Here is an 18,076-nt window from a genome sequence, read left to right as displayed (position 1 = left end):
CAGCAGATGGGATAAGTGCTGATCTGAAGGGCTGCCTTCATATCCTGCACCCAGCGCTCAGAAAGCAGTGACAAGTGACTTAGCTGCACACAGCTCCCACTGTCACGTCATGTCCCTGCTTCTCAACAGGTGACTGGGCACAGGTAGACTCTAAAGGTCACGTCATCCACCTACAGCTACCTCTTTCTCCTCCCATCAATTGCAAGGTACTCTCGGTCACCAGAGACAGTTGTTCCCATCCTTCTGATCTGAACCCTTAGAACTCAAGAGGCGACCGTTGAACAGATGACTGAGAGGAAGGAGAGGGTGCAGCCCAAAGCATCTCTCAGCTGAGCAAACCCTGCCTTACGAAGTCAAGAAGAGAACGGTGACCTCTGCAATGCAAAGTGTTTAGTAAAAACAAAACTGCCTGATAAATGGAAGTTACCTGATTCTTCAGCCTGTTCATTGGTCTTGGATTCCTGAAACCCAAAAAAATAAAGTCGCATTAATAAATTACTAATAATTTATTTACATTAAGAAAGTGTCCCTAGGGCCAGCCTAAAGATGTAGGGTCTACAGAAATGATAACTAAAAACTCAGGCAATAATGCTATTGAATATACCTCACATTTCATGGCATATCCACTTAGCACACAAATCACTGGTAAAAACGAGTCACAAAACTCCAAAGGGACACCAAATGTTTGTGGTAAAACCTAAATCAGAGAAATAATGCAGCTCATGTTCTTTTCCCCATTTAACAATTATTGAATGTTTACTATTAACAAGCACTAGGCCAAGTGCTTTACTAAGACTGTATCATTTAATCCTCACAACAATCCAATAAACCAAAGAGGCCAACACTATTACTGTCCCATTTGACAACTGAGGAAATACTTAATACATGGAGTATAGATCACTCGCCCCTCTAAACCATGTGAAAATAAAACAAATATGGCAAGTGCCAGGTTATTAAGTACCTAGGATGAACGGACCCAAGATTTTACGTCTCAAACCATCATTATGGTAGCCCCTCAATCTTGAACTTTCAAAACAACAAAAAGTGATTCCTCTCCCATTACCCCATCACCACTCTCACTCCCTCCACATCTATAAATCGCTTTTCTCACCCCAGTGTGAGTTATACTTCTCATTCCACTATGCTTTCCTCATCGTGGTTCCCATCCCCACATATCTTGGGAGAACACCCGACTTCCCTTGTAATCACCGCTATACTTACCTTCATGGGAATTTTCCCCTCCTGGACTTCATCTGGGACTGTGGGAAACTGGACAGTTAACTTGAATGTTCCTTTTCCCGGCCATTCTAACTCATGGTTCTCTCTCTCCAGAACTCGCTGCCGAACTGAAATTTTTTAGAAAAGCTGTTAAGCAATCTTTATTAACAAAATTATTCTATGATTTCCATAGGTTTCATCATCATGTGTCAGTGGCGTGGTCAGCTTCTCAAGAGAGGCTGTGTATGATGAAAAGAGGGAAAGTTTAGCAAGCAGACACAGATTTGAATTCTATCTTTAAATGTCCTTTTTTTTTTTAACCCTGAGCATGTTCCTGAATAAGCATTACTGACAAAATCTCAGTCTTCTTGTTTATTAATTAATGAAGACTGTCTTATGTGTTACATGGATTAGACTGAAGAAACATTTTAAAGAACTTAGTATAGTACCCTTTGCTCAGTGGGCACTCAGGAAGGTAGCAATATTTATTCTACAACGAAGGGAAAGAATTAAAGCATCTCTCACTGTGAACTACTGATTCTAAGATATGACATTATGAAAGCCATGTTTTAGGAAAGTGGCTCAGCTGACAATGAGCAGAATGGAGAGCAGTCCTCTTAAAAAGGTATTTCAATCAATTATTTAACCTGTGATAAGAGTCTTACCTAAGATAGTAAAAGGAATAGCAAATGAGGGATGGGAAAGATTCTTACAAAATACAAAAAAGAATTAGCACATTTGGCATCTGAGCTGTAGTGAAAAAAAAAAAATGAACAGTGGACATAAGTTTAGAGACATTGATTCAAATTCCAACTCTGCCATGAAGTAGCCGAGTCACTGAGAAAATATTTTAACTTCTTGAGTCTCAACTTCCTCAAGTGAAGCAGTGTCTGTGAATGAATTTTATGATACCCATAAGGGCTAAGTAAATGTAAGTTACCATAATAAGAAGGAGCAGCTAAAGAGAGAAAAGGAAAATCAGAGACCATGGTATCTCACCATGGAGAACAGGGAGTGGGTGAATTTAGAGGGGAAGGCATGGCCAACATAGTCAGGTGGTGTAGAGAGGTCAGGGTGAAGGAGAACCTTTGGGAGTGCCTTGCAGTCACAGATGTTGGGCTGCCATGTTGTATTCTGATGTGGTTGCCTGCTGAGGCCAAAGATATAAGCAGAATCTTTCATCAACAAGAGTTTGAGGGACGTCCCTGGTGGTCCAGTGGTCAAGAATCTGTTTGCTAATGCAGGGAACACGGGTTTGATCTCTAGTTTGGGAAGATTCCACATGCCTTCGGGCAACTAAGCCCACGTAGACAGCTATTGAGCCTGAGCTCCAGAGCCCTGGAGCCACAACCACTGAGCCCACATGCTTCAGTTACTAAAACCGAAGCACCTACAGCCTGTGTTCCACAATAACAGAAGCCACCGCAACTAGAAAAAGCCCATGTACAGCAATGACGACCCAGGGCAGCCAAGAAAAATTATGTATTTTTTTTTAAAATAAGGTCTTGAGTAGCTTTCCCACTTCAACCATCCACGAAGAGGATGAGGGAGGTAATGCCTTCACTGGATGCCACCTCAGAAACAGGCCTCAAAAACAATATGAAATGGAATGCCAGACTCTAATTTCACTCTTTATGAGCAGGGTGAGTGTTTTTGCATGGACTCCTAATGGGCTGTCCTAAGCTGAAGTGAGGACTAAGGACTGGATAAGAGCCCTGAGCCCAGACAGCAGGCTGTTTTGTAAGCCAAACTGTCAAGAGTCATGCACCTCTGTGTTGCATTCCGTATATTTTGGAAGAGTCCTGTCCAGGCATCTACATGTGTCAACCTATTCTGAGATTGTGTGTAATATGTATGGGCACGACTATTTCAAGAGAACAGATGGTAGCAGTATCCATAAGTGATCCAAAACAAGGAGAAGGTGAATCTGGGAGGAAAAGAGATGAAATGGTGATGTCTAACCCCCCTTGGACTTCCTGGTAGCTCAGTGGTAAAGAATCCACCTGCCAATGCAGGAGACATGGGTTCGATCCCTGGGTCAGGAAGAACCCCTGGTGAAGGAAATGGCAACCCACTCCAGTATTCTTGCCTGGAGAATCCCATGGACAGAGGAACCTAGAAGGCTACAGTTCATGGGGTCACAAAGAGTCAGACACAGTTCGCAACCAAACAATGACCACCACCACCTTTACCCGTGTGGACAGGCTGTCTTGTGCATCAATCTCAGACCACCCATATGTAGTTATAGTTACGGAGAAGTGGGGTTCCCTTACCTCAGAGAAGCTGACAATAATAAGGAGCCAAATTATGACAAAAAAAAAGATGACAAATATGCACATCTGAAACAGAATTTTAAATCTCACAAGTTAATTTACACTTGACTTTGCAGAAATTCAGTCAAATATATAAAATAATAGAGCTTCCAGATTGTTTGTTTCCTATCCACTAATTTCTACAGAAAAGTGCTTTGGGGCTCATTCTTCTTACTTAAATGATAAGGCCCAAGTTGTGTTACACTATGGGCCTATTTTGGATCTGTTGGGGCCACTTCCTGTTGTGGAGGGCAGAGGGTGTTCCCGAGAGAGAAGAACTTTGCCCTTGGGGTAATGATGGGGTAAGTCATTCAATGTTATCAAACTCCTGACCACATGCTGCTGAGAAAGCCATTCCTCTGGTAGGAAACCAAAACTGAATAGGGACTTTCCACTCCCTAAGAACTTTGACCATACAAGGATTCGAGTTGAACTGAGTTTGAATGTCTGTGCAAGGGATACTTCAAGAGGGACATTACAGAAGTCTAGGGGTGGAGGAAGGGAGGAAGTGGGCTGGGAGGTAGGAAGGAAGAAACCCAGCAGGGAGACTGAAATCATTTCTGCTTTGAGGACCAGAACAGAATGATATTATCTTCACACAAAGATATTTTTGCTGTTTGTATTTTTATGAGGTTTGTATTTCCTACAATCATTTCTGTTTTTGTTCAGGGTCATCAACAAACAACAGGGATTCTCAAATTGTAATGCTGTGCTAAGTTGCTTCAGTCGTGTCCGACTCTGCGACCCATGGACCATGGCCCACCAGGCTTCTCTGTCCATGGGATTCTGGAGTGGGCAGCCATTTCCTCCTCCAGGGGATCTTCCTGACCCAGGGATTGAACCTGTGTCTCATGTCTCCTGCATTGGCAGGTGGGTTCTTTACCACTTGCACCACCTGGAAAGTCCCAAATTCAGTGAATTGGGGTTAAACATGCAGATTCTCACCCACTCCACCCTCAGGGTACCTGAGTCTCTAGGACAGAGTTGGAAATGTGCCTGTTAACCTGTTGCGATTTGGATGCAGGGGATCTGTGGCCCCAATTTGAGAACAACTCTTGAGGATAATGGGATTCTAAAGTGTCCCTAAGGGCCAGGCCAGTGGTGATGTTGACAATTGGAATCAAAATGGTAAAACCCTGTGAGGAAAAGTGAAGCCCGGGGGAAATGACTTACATTACTCAGATACCCTTTAGAGCATTTCTTGGTGAAATTAATCCTTGGAAAACTTTTTGACATTGTTTTAAGGGTTCTGAGTCAAGCTTGTCTCCTGATCCAGACCACTTCACTTCCCTCACACTTCACAAGGATTCACCTGTGAATCCCTTTCTATTTTGGGTTTTATTCTTTCCTTTTTACATCCCTGCCCTAGATCATTCCAATTGTTCTCAGGGCTTCCTAAGCCTCTAAGCTTGAAAGTGAAAGTGAAAGTCAGTTGTGTCGGACCCTTTGAGACCCCATGAGACCCCATGGACTGTATAGTCCATGGAATTCTCCAGGCCAGTAGGAGTGGTAGCCTTTCCCTTCTCCGGGGGATCTTCCCAACCCAGGGGTTGAACCCAGGTCTCCCGCATTGTAGGCAAATTCTTTACCAGCTGAGCCACAAGGGAAACCCAAGAATACTGGAGGGGGTAGCCTATCTCTTCTCCAACAGATCTTTCCAACCCAGGAAGCAAACCAGAGTCTCCTACATTGCAGGCGGATTCTTTACCAACTGAGCTATTAGGGAAGCCCAGCTCAATTACCTATAGGAAGGGAATTTCCCCCTGAAAACTCAATCAACTTAGAATATCACCTCTTCCTTCCCCATCTAAAAAATAAGAGATACAGAAAACATCCATATAAATTTTTATTTAAGTTGGATGATTTTGAGATCTCCTCTGTAAAGTGGAGAGAAAAACAAAAACTGCAGTTCCCCATAAGTTTTTAAAAATTGTATACTATATTTGTAGTAATATTCTGAATGAACTGTAAATAGGAGGTAGAAGAATAATGCTTATGTCAAGTCCTAATACTAGAGTAGTAAAATGGAAGCAATGCAAATAAGTTTTTTTCTTTCTGTTATTTATAAATAAATAACAGAAAGCACAGGGGCTCTCTCTCTCCATCAAATGAACACCTATTATTCCTGTAGAATCAGCTACAAAATCCAGAACAGTAAAAAACATGCATCTTTCATCCCCAGGCTGACTTTTGTTATTCAAGGCCTCACTGGTCCTCACTTGGACATGGCATGATCTTCTTCAGATCTAATGTCCAAGGTCTCTCCCAACAGAAATCACTGTATTATTTGCATCCAAATTTATCTCCTGAAAAGTGTATATGGACATGGCCCTCCAGGGCCTACCTGTGGAGGAAAGTTCATACTCCTTAGTGTATCATGCAAGGCCCTCTCTCATCTCGACCCAACTTTCTCTTAGCCTTAATTTGCAACCCACTTCTTTTGTAAAAGGTTTAATAAGAGAAGGCCTAAGATTTTTTAAAATTACAAGCATCCTCTTTGCAATCTTATAAAATTGCCCAAACCTCACATGTTCTTTTCATGCTGGTCTCCAGACCTCGCTTATGCACAGGGATAAGGAGAGGGCTCACTCCTCAAACCAAAGCTACCCCCCAGGGAGCCCGGCACTTCCTGGGCACTTTCCTGGAGAGCCTTTGCTCTCCTGCCCTCAGCACTGCCCCCAGCTCCCATCTGAACAGCCCTCCCCAACATCTCACCTATCAAGAACTGAGTTCACTCTCAGGAGTCAGTTTAGATGTGACTCCCCCAGGAGACTCTCTTTCCTTCAAATTGTGTTCAGTTGCTCAGTCCCATCCGACTCTTTGCGACCCCATGCACTATTGGGGCCCTCCAGGCTCCTCTGTCCATGGGATTTCCTAGGCAAAAATACTGGAGTGGGTGGCCATTTCCTTCTCCAGGGGATCTTTCCAACCCAGGGATCAAACCTCACTGGCAGGTGGCTTCTTTAATATTCGGACCAGGGAAGCCCAAGGGTGGTTAGACATCGGCATTTCAGCTCTTTTTCCTTCTCCTTGTTTCGGATCAGTTCAGTTCAGTCGCTCAGTCGTGTCTGACTCTTTTCGACCCCGTGAATCACAGCACGCCAGGCCTCCCTGTCCATCACCAACTCCCAGAGTTCACTCAAACTCATGTCCATCGAGTCGGTGATGCCATCCAGCCATCTCATCCTCTGTCGTCCCCTTCTCCTCCCGCCCCCAATCCCTCCCAGCATCAGAGTCTCTTCCAGTGAGTCAACTCGTCGCATGAGGTGGCCAAAGTATTGGAGTTTCAGCCTCAGCATCAGTCCTTCCAATGAACACCCGGGATTGATCTCCTTTAGAATGGACTGGTTGGATCTCCTTGCAGTCCAAGGGATTCTCAAGAGTCTTCTCCAGCACCACAGTTCAAAAGCATCACTTACTTCAAATTGTGTTCCCATAAAGCTCTGGAGTTTCAGATCTGCTGCTTTCATAGGAAGAAGACAATTGCAATAGCATTGCAACTCTGCCACTAACACACGATGCCACCGCACGATGTAGCCCTGTAAAATGTCCACCAGCTCTCCGGCAGCCCCCTTCATTCATAGCATGCCAAGGTTTCTTTAACCCACCTGCGCTGTCTGCCGCACCTCCGGCGGCGCCCGGAAGCGCAGCGCAGGCTGGACTGCGGCGCCCTAGACCACCTCGTCTATTCTGCGCCTCCCGCCCCACGCGCTTCTCTACAGTTGCTGCCGGAGCCGGGCGGATTCTCCCGCCGCGCCCTCGAGCCCCAGTTTCCCTGGAGGAAGAGCCCAGCTTGCCCTCTCCCCCGCACCCCCTGCCCCTCTCACCGTCCTCCGGGTAGAAAAGCACCAGGAAGCGGTTCGAGCTCCCCGGCACATGGCAGACCTCACACTCCCCGCCTCCGGATCTCTTCCGGCTCTGGAAGTACATCTGCAACTTGGTGCTCAAGTTCTTCGGGGGCTGGGAGCCCCAGGACCCTTCGACCAGCAGCGGGAAGGAGCCTGGCGCGGCCATCCTCATCTGCTGGCCCAGCTCCGACTGCCGCTTCCTCCCCGACTCCCAGCGGTTAAGCCTCTTTCACTTTCGTTTCCCAGAACACTCCTCCTGCCTTTAGTTTCTGCCTTTGACTGTAAACGGCTGGCCCAAGTTGGACTAGAAACCACCCTTCCCCTCACTCCACCTCCCATTCTTCACTTTCACCCGTGGACCACTGCAGAAGCTGGCATTGCCTTGGGCTTCCCTCCATCTTTATATTGGGGACCCTAAGCTCAGGCACCATTTGCTACCCACCCAAGCCACAGATGAAGTCAGCCGCTCTGGGTCACTAGACCTTGTACAAAAAAGAAAAAAGCTTCATTTTTGCCCCAGGCCGCCACTTTACAAACTGTGATTCTTTAGAATATTTGGGGCCCACTTTCAGCCTTCTTTCAACAATTAATTAATTGTCAGAATTTTGCCTTGCTTCCCTACTTTTGCATTTCGTTCCTTGACCTGTTAATATTCTACATCTACAAATGAGGGGAACAGTACATTCACAGCTGTTTTTTAATAGAATATTTTCTAGGTGCCATGCACTCTGAATGGATTTGACAGGCAGACACAGTCTGTGCCCTCACTGAGCTCATGAAACCGTGGGGATACAAGGACTTAGGACTCAGTGGAGTAAGTGTCGTTGGAAGGAATATACAGGTGTTCCCAGAACAAATCAGGGGAGGCTCCTAGCCTAGGTATGGGGGCTCAGGGAGGGTTTATGGGGAGGAAACATGTAATAACCTGAAACCTAAGGATGATTACAGATAACCTTGGGCATTGGGCAAGAGGGGAGTTCCACGTGATGTGCTTGTATGGCATCCCTTCAGCTGCTCTGTGGTAACCAGAGTAGAGGCAGGAGGCCAGCCAAGTGGCTGCTGTAGTGTCAGGTGGGAGATGAGGGTGGCTGAGACCAGGGTGCTGGCCGAGGAGGACTGAGAAGGGCTGGGGTTCCAAATTGATGCTGGACTTGCTGAAGGATTTGGGCAACAAGAGAAGACACTCAAGCATGACTCCATGTTCCTCCATGCATGGCCTGAGTAACTGACTAGATAAAAGTGGCATCTATCTGATGGGAGCATTAAGGTGAGAGAGAGGCTAGGATTATGTGTATCCTTGACCTTGACCCATAGTGAAGGAGTGTTTCAAATACAAAGGAGGGATCATCATTCAAATACAACCAGTACATCAGGGGAGAGAAATGTCTATTGGACTCTGAGGACCTGGTAAGCACTGTCTTCTGGTGAGGAGGGAACAGAAGGCGGTGGACAGAGGACCGAAAGGAAGGGAAGGGATTGGAGACAGTAAGCATTGTCAGCTTTTTCCGGATGTGTGACTGTGAAAGGGTAGAAGTTAGACAGCAGCTTATGGGTTTATAGGATCAGGGAGTTGTTATTTTTGTTTTTTTGCTTTTTAAATATATTTAAGATGGAATTTAAGAATCTTAGAAATGTTTAAATATTGTTATAAAAGTAAAAGGAAGGTCGAGAACACAGCTTATGGGAGAAGGCAGGAGGGGATCCTAGAGGCACTAGCCCAAAGAGGAGACCCTTTTCCTACTGCACCAGGAAGGAGGAGCTGGAGTACAGAAGCTATATTGTTGTTAGTGGCTAAGTCGTGTCTGATTCATTGTGACCCCATGGACTGTAGCCCGCCAGGTTCCTCTATCCAGGGGATTCTCCAGGCAAGAATACTGGAGTGGGTTGCCATTTCCTTCTCCAGGGGATCTTCCCGACCCAGGGATCGAACCTGCATCTCCTGTGTTGGCAAGTGGATTCTTTACCACTGAGCCACTAGAGAAACACGGAGTACAAAAGTAGGTGGTTCTGAATGACTGCTGATAGGAAGGTCTGGAAATTCTCTCCTGATGGATTTTGTTTCATCTGTGAAGAAGGTGATGAGGCCTCTTAGAATCTGCCAAAAGTAGAGTTTCTATTCCCTGCAGGGCTGGGCCTTATGTACTGTCTCTTATCATAGTGAAACTAAATTTCAGCAAGAAGAGAACCAGAGATGGGCCAAAGAGAGTTTGTGTTAGTCGCTCAGTCGTGTCAACTCTTCGATCCCACGGACTGCAACCTGCCAGGCTCCTCTCTCCATGGAATTCTCCAGGCAAAAATACTGAAGTGGGTTGCCATTGCCTTCTCCAGAGGATCTTCCCGACCCAAGGATCAAACTCAGGTCTCCTGAGTTGCAGACTGATTCTTTACAGTTCAGTTCAGTCGCTCAGTCGTGACCGACTCTTTGCGACCCCATGAATCACAGCACGCCAAGGCTCCCTGTCCATCACCAAATCCTGGAGTCCACTCAAACTCATGTCCATCGAATCGGTGATGCCATCCAGCCATCTCATTCTCTGTCGTCCCCTTCTCCTCCTGCCCACAATCCTTCCCAGCATCAGAGTCTTTTCCAGCGAGTCAACTCTTTGCATGAGGTGGCCAAAGTATTGGAGTTTCAGCTTTAGCATCAGTCCTTCCAATGAACACCCAGGATCGACCTCCTTTAGAATGGACTGGTTGGATCTCCTTGCAGTCCAAGGGACTCTCAAGAGTCTTCTCCAGCACCACAGTTCAAAAGCATCAATTCTTCGGCGATCAGCTTTTATTTCTGATCCATAGTAATGCTAAACAGTATTCAGATATTTTCTCCTACTTCCAGCTTTCCTCGTGCAGGTGGCGCTCGTCATCCAGTCCAAACCACCCTGGACCCCAGAAGGAGGAAGTGGGGAGTATGCAGAAGGGTCCATCAAGGCTTTCAGACACATAGTGGTTAGGGGAAGCACGCTGAGTGACACCGCCCACCCTGGCCCGGCATAGTAACCATTTGCTTGAGTTGTTTTACCATGGGAGGTCCTGGTAAGGAACGTGGAACTAATAAACCACCACCAACCAGAAGAGTTCAGGAAAGGTCAAAAGGAGACACCACATGTCCAACCACCTCCCAGAATCCTCACTGGCGTCCATCTTGGCTGAACAAGGCGTGTACCACCAGGAAGGACTCTGAGTCAGAATGATTGGCTAAAGACAACCCAGAAACTAATCCCATCACCATAAAACCCGAGCCATGTGGCAGAGCAGTTCTCCTGGGTTCCCTTACCCTACTGCTCTCTGCCCAGGCACCCTTTCCCAATAAAATCTCCTGCTTTATCAGCACATGTGTTTCCTCCTACAATTCGTTTCCAAGGGTTAGGACAAGAGCCCAGTTTCAGGTCCTGGAAGGGGTCCCCCTTCCTGCAACACAGTGGTGACTGTTTCCTTTCAGGGCATTGGCACCTTTCACTCCAAACCACAGCTCAAATTAGCACCCTCCTCTAACCAGTTTATTGGAAAAGGAAATGGCAACCCACTCCAGTGTTCTTGCCTGGAGAATCCCAGGGACGGGGGAGCCTAGTGGGCTGCCATCTATGGGGTTGCACAGAGTCGGACACGACTGAAGCGACTTAGCAGCAGCAGCAGCAGCTAGCCTGTTGGGGAATCCAGAACTGGGCAAACAGTTTTATCTTTTTCCTTACACCATCTTTTTACAAAAAATAAAATCAGAGTGAAACTGAAACTGTAATAGAAGTTGTGGTAAGCCGTTTCTGGATTTTTTTCAAGAATTGTTTTAATTATTAGCAGTGTATTTTGTCACACAAGGCCTGTTCAGTGTTTCTTCTCTATCATCACTGGAAAGAATCTATCAGAGGGATTAGGATATCAGGTCTTAAAAGCCAAGGGAAAAAACAATTCTAAGAATAACAACTTGCAAACATCATTGGCCCCGAAACCCTTTTCTCCTCAGTTGCTTTGACCACTTCCACTTGTTGAACCCACACCCTGCCCCCTCCAGCAGTGTGCTTCTGTTCTGTTCTCTGTTCTGTTCAGTCACTCAGTCGTGTCCGACTCTTTGTGACCCTTTGGACTGCAGCCTGCCAGGCTTCCCTGTCCGTGGGATTTTTCAGGCAAGAATACTGGAGTGGGTTGCCATTTGTGCTTACTCTCTCTCAATTCTTTGTCTCTGCCGAGTGTTTGCTTCCTGAAACTCACTTCCTTCCAAGAAAGCAAGCATCCTGTCAGGGCCTGGGGGAGGGCAGACTCCAGCAGAGATGTGGCCACATTTACATGGCTGTTCTTTGTTTCTCTTGCCAACTAAGAGTCACAGATGATCTTAATAGAACAATCCATATCTGCATTTTGGGCTGAACTTCCCTTTTTCTGCTTCATCTAAGCTTCCACTTTCAACTTCTCTACAAACTTCTATAACCTAGCATCAGCCTCCTTTCAAGTTCTCTACAAGCCCGCAAAAGTTCCCCACCCGCCCTGTCACCCATTTCGCCCACTTAAGTATATACTGGGAGATGGGTGGCATTCCCATCTGTCCTGAATCAATGAGTTGTAAGCACCTCATATCCAACTCTTTGCCTCACTTTGCTCCCAAAACTGCTTCCCTAAAAAGGATGTGACCTGAGAAGCAAGGTAAGCTGCCCTGCCTTTTACCTCTTCAATTTCAGTCCTCAGAGAGTCACCTGATGGATACACCAGGCGGTGGACTTACTCCCTGTGCTCTGGTCCCTTGTAGAAGGTTCATCTTCAAACTTACACAGGGGATGTCTCCAATGCCCCCACTCTCTCAGTATAGTAATTTTTAATGTATATTTTCCCCAAATAAAAGTCATTTAAGGAGGTCAAGGGCTTCCCTTGTGGCTCAACTGGTAAAGAATCCACCTGCAATGCGGGAGACCTGATATCGATTCCTGGGTTGGGAAGATCCCCTGGAGAAGGGAAAGGCTACCCACTCCAGTATTCTGGAGAATTGGACTGTATAGTCCAATTGGAGACCAATTTGAGACCCTAGTAGGGTCTCAAAGAGTCGGACCCAGCCGAACGACTTTCACTTGACTTGAATGGCCAGACCAGTGAAGCTAAGCTCTGCGTGCCAGATTGCTGAGAGATACACTGAGGATATACTTCAGTTCAGTTCAGTTCAGTTCAATTGCTCAAACATGTCTGACGCTTTGCGACCCCATGGACTGCAGCACGCCAGGCTTCCCTGTTCATCACCAACTCCCAGAGCTTACTCAAACTCATGTCCATAGAGTCGGTGATGTCATCCAACCATCTCATCCTCTGTCATCCCCTTCTCTTCCTGCCTTCAATCTTGCCCAGCATCAGAGTCTTTTCCAGTGAGTGAGTTCTTCGCATCAGGTGGCCAAATATTGGAGCTTCAGTTTCAGCATCAGTCCTTCCAATGAATATTCAGGACTGCTTTCCTTTAAGATTGACTGGTTTGATCACCTTGCAGTCCAAGGGACTCTCAAGAGTCTTCTCCAACACCATAGTTCAAACTTATGTGGCCCAAATAGCAGTGTGTGGTAGTGAGGGTGTGTGTGTGGGGGGAATGGGATCTCTTATGTGGTGGGTGATATTTAATTTCCCCTTATAGTTTTGCCACTATTCCCTTATCTTCTTTTGCTTTTGCTTAATTTAAGGGTATATCAGTTCATGACTTTCATATCATCCAAGTAAAGTGTTTCTTTTTGTCATTAATGTGTGCTATTCTTTCTCCTTTATTAATTCTCTTTGCCTTGAAGTCCATTTTGTCTTCTGCTATAACCACTTTAATTTAGTTAGTCCTTGCTAAGCGTTATAAATGTTTTGAGTAGGTTGGCTGCTTTCTTAGAGGCAGTCTCCCCTTCCTTGTTAGGAGCAAAGTGCTTAGGTAAACAAATGCCCTTTCAGACACACACTTGACTCATGGTTGGGCTAAGTCAATTTTACTCATCTTATTCCCTTCTCATAGAATTGGTTGACCATTTTATCCAGTTCTAGGCAAGAGATAGAAAGGGAATTCTGCTTCCAGAATTTTTTTTTTTCTCCTTATATATAGACACAATGGGAAATCCCTTTTCTCTCCTTTTTTGGGATGTAATCAGTTGGGATATGTTGATGGAAGATACTGCAGCCATTTTGTAACCATGAAGGCCAACACCTCAGAAACACTGAGAATGGCAACTTGGAGAGAGAGAAAGAGTCCAGATCCTTGACAGCGTAATTGAGGTACAGAATCAGCCTTAGAACCACCTTCCTCCAGATTTCTTACTTAGTCAGTAAATGTCCTTGTTGTTAAAACTTCTTTTAGTTTATATTCAGTTGCCTACAACTGAAAACATCACCTAGTCTTGGCAGAGGCAGTCCTCTGAAGGCTCAGATGAACTTCTAGTGAGGGATGCAGCTGTGACTTAGCAGCAGCAGATGTTTCTAGCAACTGAGAGAAAGATAGTCATTCCTAAAATGGTGTCTGGATAGACACCCTTGTATCCTCTTCAAGATATTGATAGTTAGGGCAATATGATAATTGAGGCCTGGGTCAGACAGACTTGGGTTAAAGACTTATTCTGTATATTACCAGCTATGTGACCTTGGACAAAGTAATAAAAATCTACAAATCTTGGTTTTCTCATCTTCAAAAAATAAATTTAATAGTACTTGCCAGTAAAATTTATCTTCAGGGTTATATAAGATAAAAAGATGAATATATAACCAGTATCAAATACTGTCTGACTTCATATGTTTCAATTATGCTGTTATACAGTAATAAGAAAGGCCTATTAATTTATCGATATTTTCAAAGAATTGGCTTACAAATTTATTGATTGTTTTCCTGCTACTCTTTCTATATTTTTGGTTGCATTGATTTCTTCTTTTATCTCTATTATTGTCTTTCTTTGGTTTGTTTTAGGTTTAACTTGCTCTTTTTCTAGTTTCTTAAGACAGAAATTTATACCATTGACTTGAGACCCTTCTTTTTTTTATTATAAGCGTTAATGTTATGATGTTATAATTTTCCCACTAAGCACTGCTTGAGCTGCATCCCATCCTTTGTTTGATGGGGAAGGTAGGGAGAGGGTGATGAGGAGAGGTGAGGTGAAGGCTTCCTTCTGGGTTCCCTAGAAAATACACTGGTGGGTCCAGTGTGTACCCTGGTGGTTCAGTGGTTGACACTTGTTGCTTTCACCACTGAACCTGGGTTCAATCCATGGTTAGGAAACTAAAATCCCACAAGCCACAAAGTGTGGCCAAAAAAAAAGAAAGAAAAAAAGAAGAAAATGCTCTGGAGATAATGGTTACCAGCTCTTGCTCCAAGATTATATCAGTTATATGCAAATGGCTAATAGTGGATTTTAGCCCTTAAAAGTCTATCCTCTGTCTTCTTTATAAACCACAAAGTTTTCATTCACTTAACTTTATGAGTAAATATGGCTACTTCTGGCTTTAAACAAGGAAAGCATATAATTGAGAACTGCAATTTACAGGTGTAGACCATCAGACAGAAGTAAGCATTAGTAGTGTCAATCATGTCTGACTCTTTGCAACCCCATGGACTGTAGCCTGCCAGGCTCCTCTGTCCATGGAATTCACCAGACAAGAGTACTGGACTAGGTTGCCATTTCCTTCCCTGCTAAGTCACATCAGTCGTGTCCGACTCTGTGTGGCTCTGTAAAGAATCTGCCTGCAATGCAGGAGACTGGGGTTCCTCTGGCAAAGGGAATGGCAACCCATTGGGGTCACAAAGAGTCAGACAAAACTGAGCGACTAACATACACACACACATACATAATTGGGTATGACATTTTGAAGCATCTTGTCATTCCACTGAATAAAGGCAGATCAGCAATTGGGAACAAGATCCATCTGCTCAATCCATTGTCTTTCATAGCCCAACTGGAGAGCCTTCTGAAGAAATCAGTGGTGTTCTTCCTCCTTGCAGTATCAAATTCAAGGTATTTGAATATTACATTATCATTGGTCTGAAAGTACAGTCTTGTAAGTTAGTCAACATACAAGAAAGTGTGTATGTTAAAACCCTTACATTCTAGAAGTCTTTGTTCCATGGAAGAGGTTTGGTAAAATTTTTGTTTCCGTTAGTCAGTCATACATCTGAATTAAATAAAAAATCTCTATCTTCCATATCCATCTTCCCTAATCGACATAACTAGTGAAATCAAGGCACAAATATAAAAAAAATTCAGTCTATATAACTCTCTTGGGAATTACCTGGTGGTCCAGAGGTTAGGACTCAGCACTTTCACTTCTGAGTGCCCAGGTTCAATCCCTGGTCAGGGAACTAAGATCCCACAAGCTTTGCAGTGTGGCTAAAAAATTATTCTATTTTTATATTGAGCAATGAACTTAACTTTTAAAAATTCTTGGCACAGTGAGTGCTGAGTACATTATTCTAGTTATCTTTTGCTGTTTGATAACCCTCCCCAAAATATAGTGATATAAAACAATGACGATCACTTGTTACTATCATCTCTCAAGATTCTGGACTCAGGTAGACAGTCTTCATCAAGGTCTCTCATACGATTGTGGTCAGACTATGGGTGAGGCTGGAGTCATCTCAGAGGCAGTTTTATTCACACAGGTCTGGTGCCTAGGCTGGGACAACTAAAAAAACTGAGGCTCTTCTGGCATCACCATGAACATGTGGTCTCATTACGTGGTCTCTCCAGCCTGGCAGCTTCAGGATCACTGGACTTCTAACGTGGCAGTTTAGCTCCTAAGGCATGTAGAGAGGGACAAGGAGGGAAAGAGAAAGAGAGAAGACAGAGACGAGTGTACCAATTTTTATGACTTAGCCCTCAACTTATGCAGTGTCTCCTCTCCAGCATTCTATATTAGAAGTGAGTCAAAGCAAGTCTCTAAAGCCATCTCACATTCAAGGAAAGGAGAAATAGATCCCACTCCCTCATAGGAGGAGGATTTATAAGAACTTGCCAACATATTTTAAGCCACTGCATACACCAAACCTTCTTTTGAGCTGAAAAGCAATTGAGCTTCCTTTGTTTCTTTCTTAGCTGGTGTTGTATCCTGCCCAAGAGATCCTGTTTCCACGCACATTCCAGAAAACTTACAAGGAAAATGACAAGAGTCAATTATTTGGGCTTCCCAGGTGGCTCACTGGTAAAGAATCTGTCTGCCAGTGAAGGAGGTGTGCGTTCGATACTTGGGTGGATAAGATCCCCTGGAGGAGCAGATGGCAACCCACTCCAGTATTTTTGCCTGGAAAATCCCACACAGAGGAGCCTGGCAGGCTACAGTCCATAGGGTCGCCAAGAGTTGGACATGACTGAAGTAACTTAACACACAGCACATACATTTGGGTAAATCATGTTACATTAAAGGAATGTAACATGATTTACCCAAATGTCTTCTATTTCCTGCATCATATTTATATCTTTAGTATATCACTAGATTATATATATTATTTTGATATACCACAAATAGTGTCTATATTTCAGCACTGTTGGGATCTTAGCTTCTTTTGGTATTTTAATATCATAAAACAAACATTGTATATGTCTACTTTTGCTTTTTATTAAACATTATTTCCTCAGGATAAATTCCATTACTTAGTGGGATGCAGGGCTGGAACATATTTATGATTCTTTCAATAAAGTGCCATTTTACCCTTCAGAAAGACTGGCTTCTTTTATATTGCTGTCATTAATGCATGATATCTGCTTTCCTCAAGCCTTGCAGGCTTTGAGTTTTATCACTTTTCAGAAGTTTTTCTTGTTCTATTTTTAGGTACAAAATGAAACTTCACAGTAGGTGCACTTTACAGCTATTTTACCAACAAAGTTGGCTGCATAGTTTTAAAATCACGATTTAAGATCATGTTTCTTCTCATATGATTGAATTTTAATCATTTGTTTGATGGGAAGTTCATATTTTTGCCCATTTATATGAGCTCTTTATACTTTTCAGTTATTGAACTTTTGTGTTTATGTGCAAACATTTTCTCTGTTTCTCTGAATTTTTAAGATCTTAGCTTTATTGATGTTTATTCCATCAAAGCTAAAACTATCTAAGTAATGAACCTGTCCATCTTTTTTTCATTTCTATTCCATCAAAAGTCAAAAAGTGATTTCCTTAGTGCTAGTCTGTTCATATTCATGAGAGTGTATTTGTTTTGGCTTTTAAGTATTTAACTTTCATTCCACCTGGATTTTTTTTGGAGAGTATTGGGGAAAGTGTGAATCTTTGTAATATTCTCATTATTGATATTTTCTTATACTAAGAGTGTCAAATTGGTTGCTGATAGATTTCAATGTCTGCTAGGACAAATTCTTCTCATAAGTCCTTTTGAACCTAAAATACTCTTTGATATTCTTTCCCATTTATATTTCAACATAGAACCAAAATTACATTAATTCTATGAAGTATTTTGTTTCTAATCAGTGGCTGGTCACCCGAATCCGATAATGTCCTATGCTGAGTTGAGATTCAATTACGCCCTGGTAAGGCTCAGTCTACCTCAGTTTTGCTCCTGTCTTTTCAGGATTTTTGGCAGAAATCTGCCTGGTGAGTCCAGAATTCTGATCCTTGTCTCACAAGATTTTGGAAGGCTCTGTTCTGCTTCAGAGGCTTTCTGCCTCTGTTTTTAGAACTCTTGACTCATGCATCCCCAGAATTTAACAGATGCCCTAAATAAACCTCCCAGATCTTCCATAGCACTGCTGGTCTGTTTCCCAGCAG

At 43.9% G+C, this 18,076-nt stretch overlaps 1 protein-coding gene across 1 annotated transcript in view; it reads right to left on the bottom strand.

The window, feature by feature from the left end:
- Positions 1-7,597, bottom strand: part of PARP14 (poly(ADP-ribose) polymerase family member 14) — a 47,348-nt gene extending 39,751 nt beyond the window's left edge. Inside the window, exons 1-3 of the mRNA XM_055394773.2 lie at positions 7,358-7,597; positions 1,222-1,346; positions 428-461 (exon numbers count right to left, since the gene is read on the bottom strand). Coding sequence (XP_055250748.2) covers positions 428-461; positions 1,222-1,346; positions 7,358-7,550 — 352 coding nt within the window. The 5' untranslated portion in view covers positions 7,551-7,597. The remainder of the gene's footprint in view (positions 1-427; positions 462-1,221; positions 1,347-7,357) is intronic.
- Positions 7,598-18,076: the final 10,479 nt, after the last annotated feature.

The sequence above is a fragment of the Moschus berezovskii genome, chromosome 1 (assembly GCF_049115385.1).
Source record: "Moschus berezovskii isolate FMDL1 chromosome 1, NW_MosBer_1.0, whole genome shotgun sequence".
In the NCBI taxonomy this organism is placed as follows: domain Eukaryota; kingdom Metazoa; phylum Chordata; class Mammalia; order Artiodactyla; family Moschidae; genus Moschus; species Moschus berezovskii.
The sequence above is the reverse complement of the archived record's forward strand: the minus strand, read 5'-3'. Positions and strand labels throughout refer to the sequence as shown.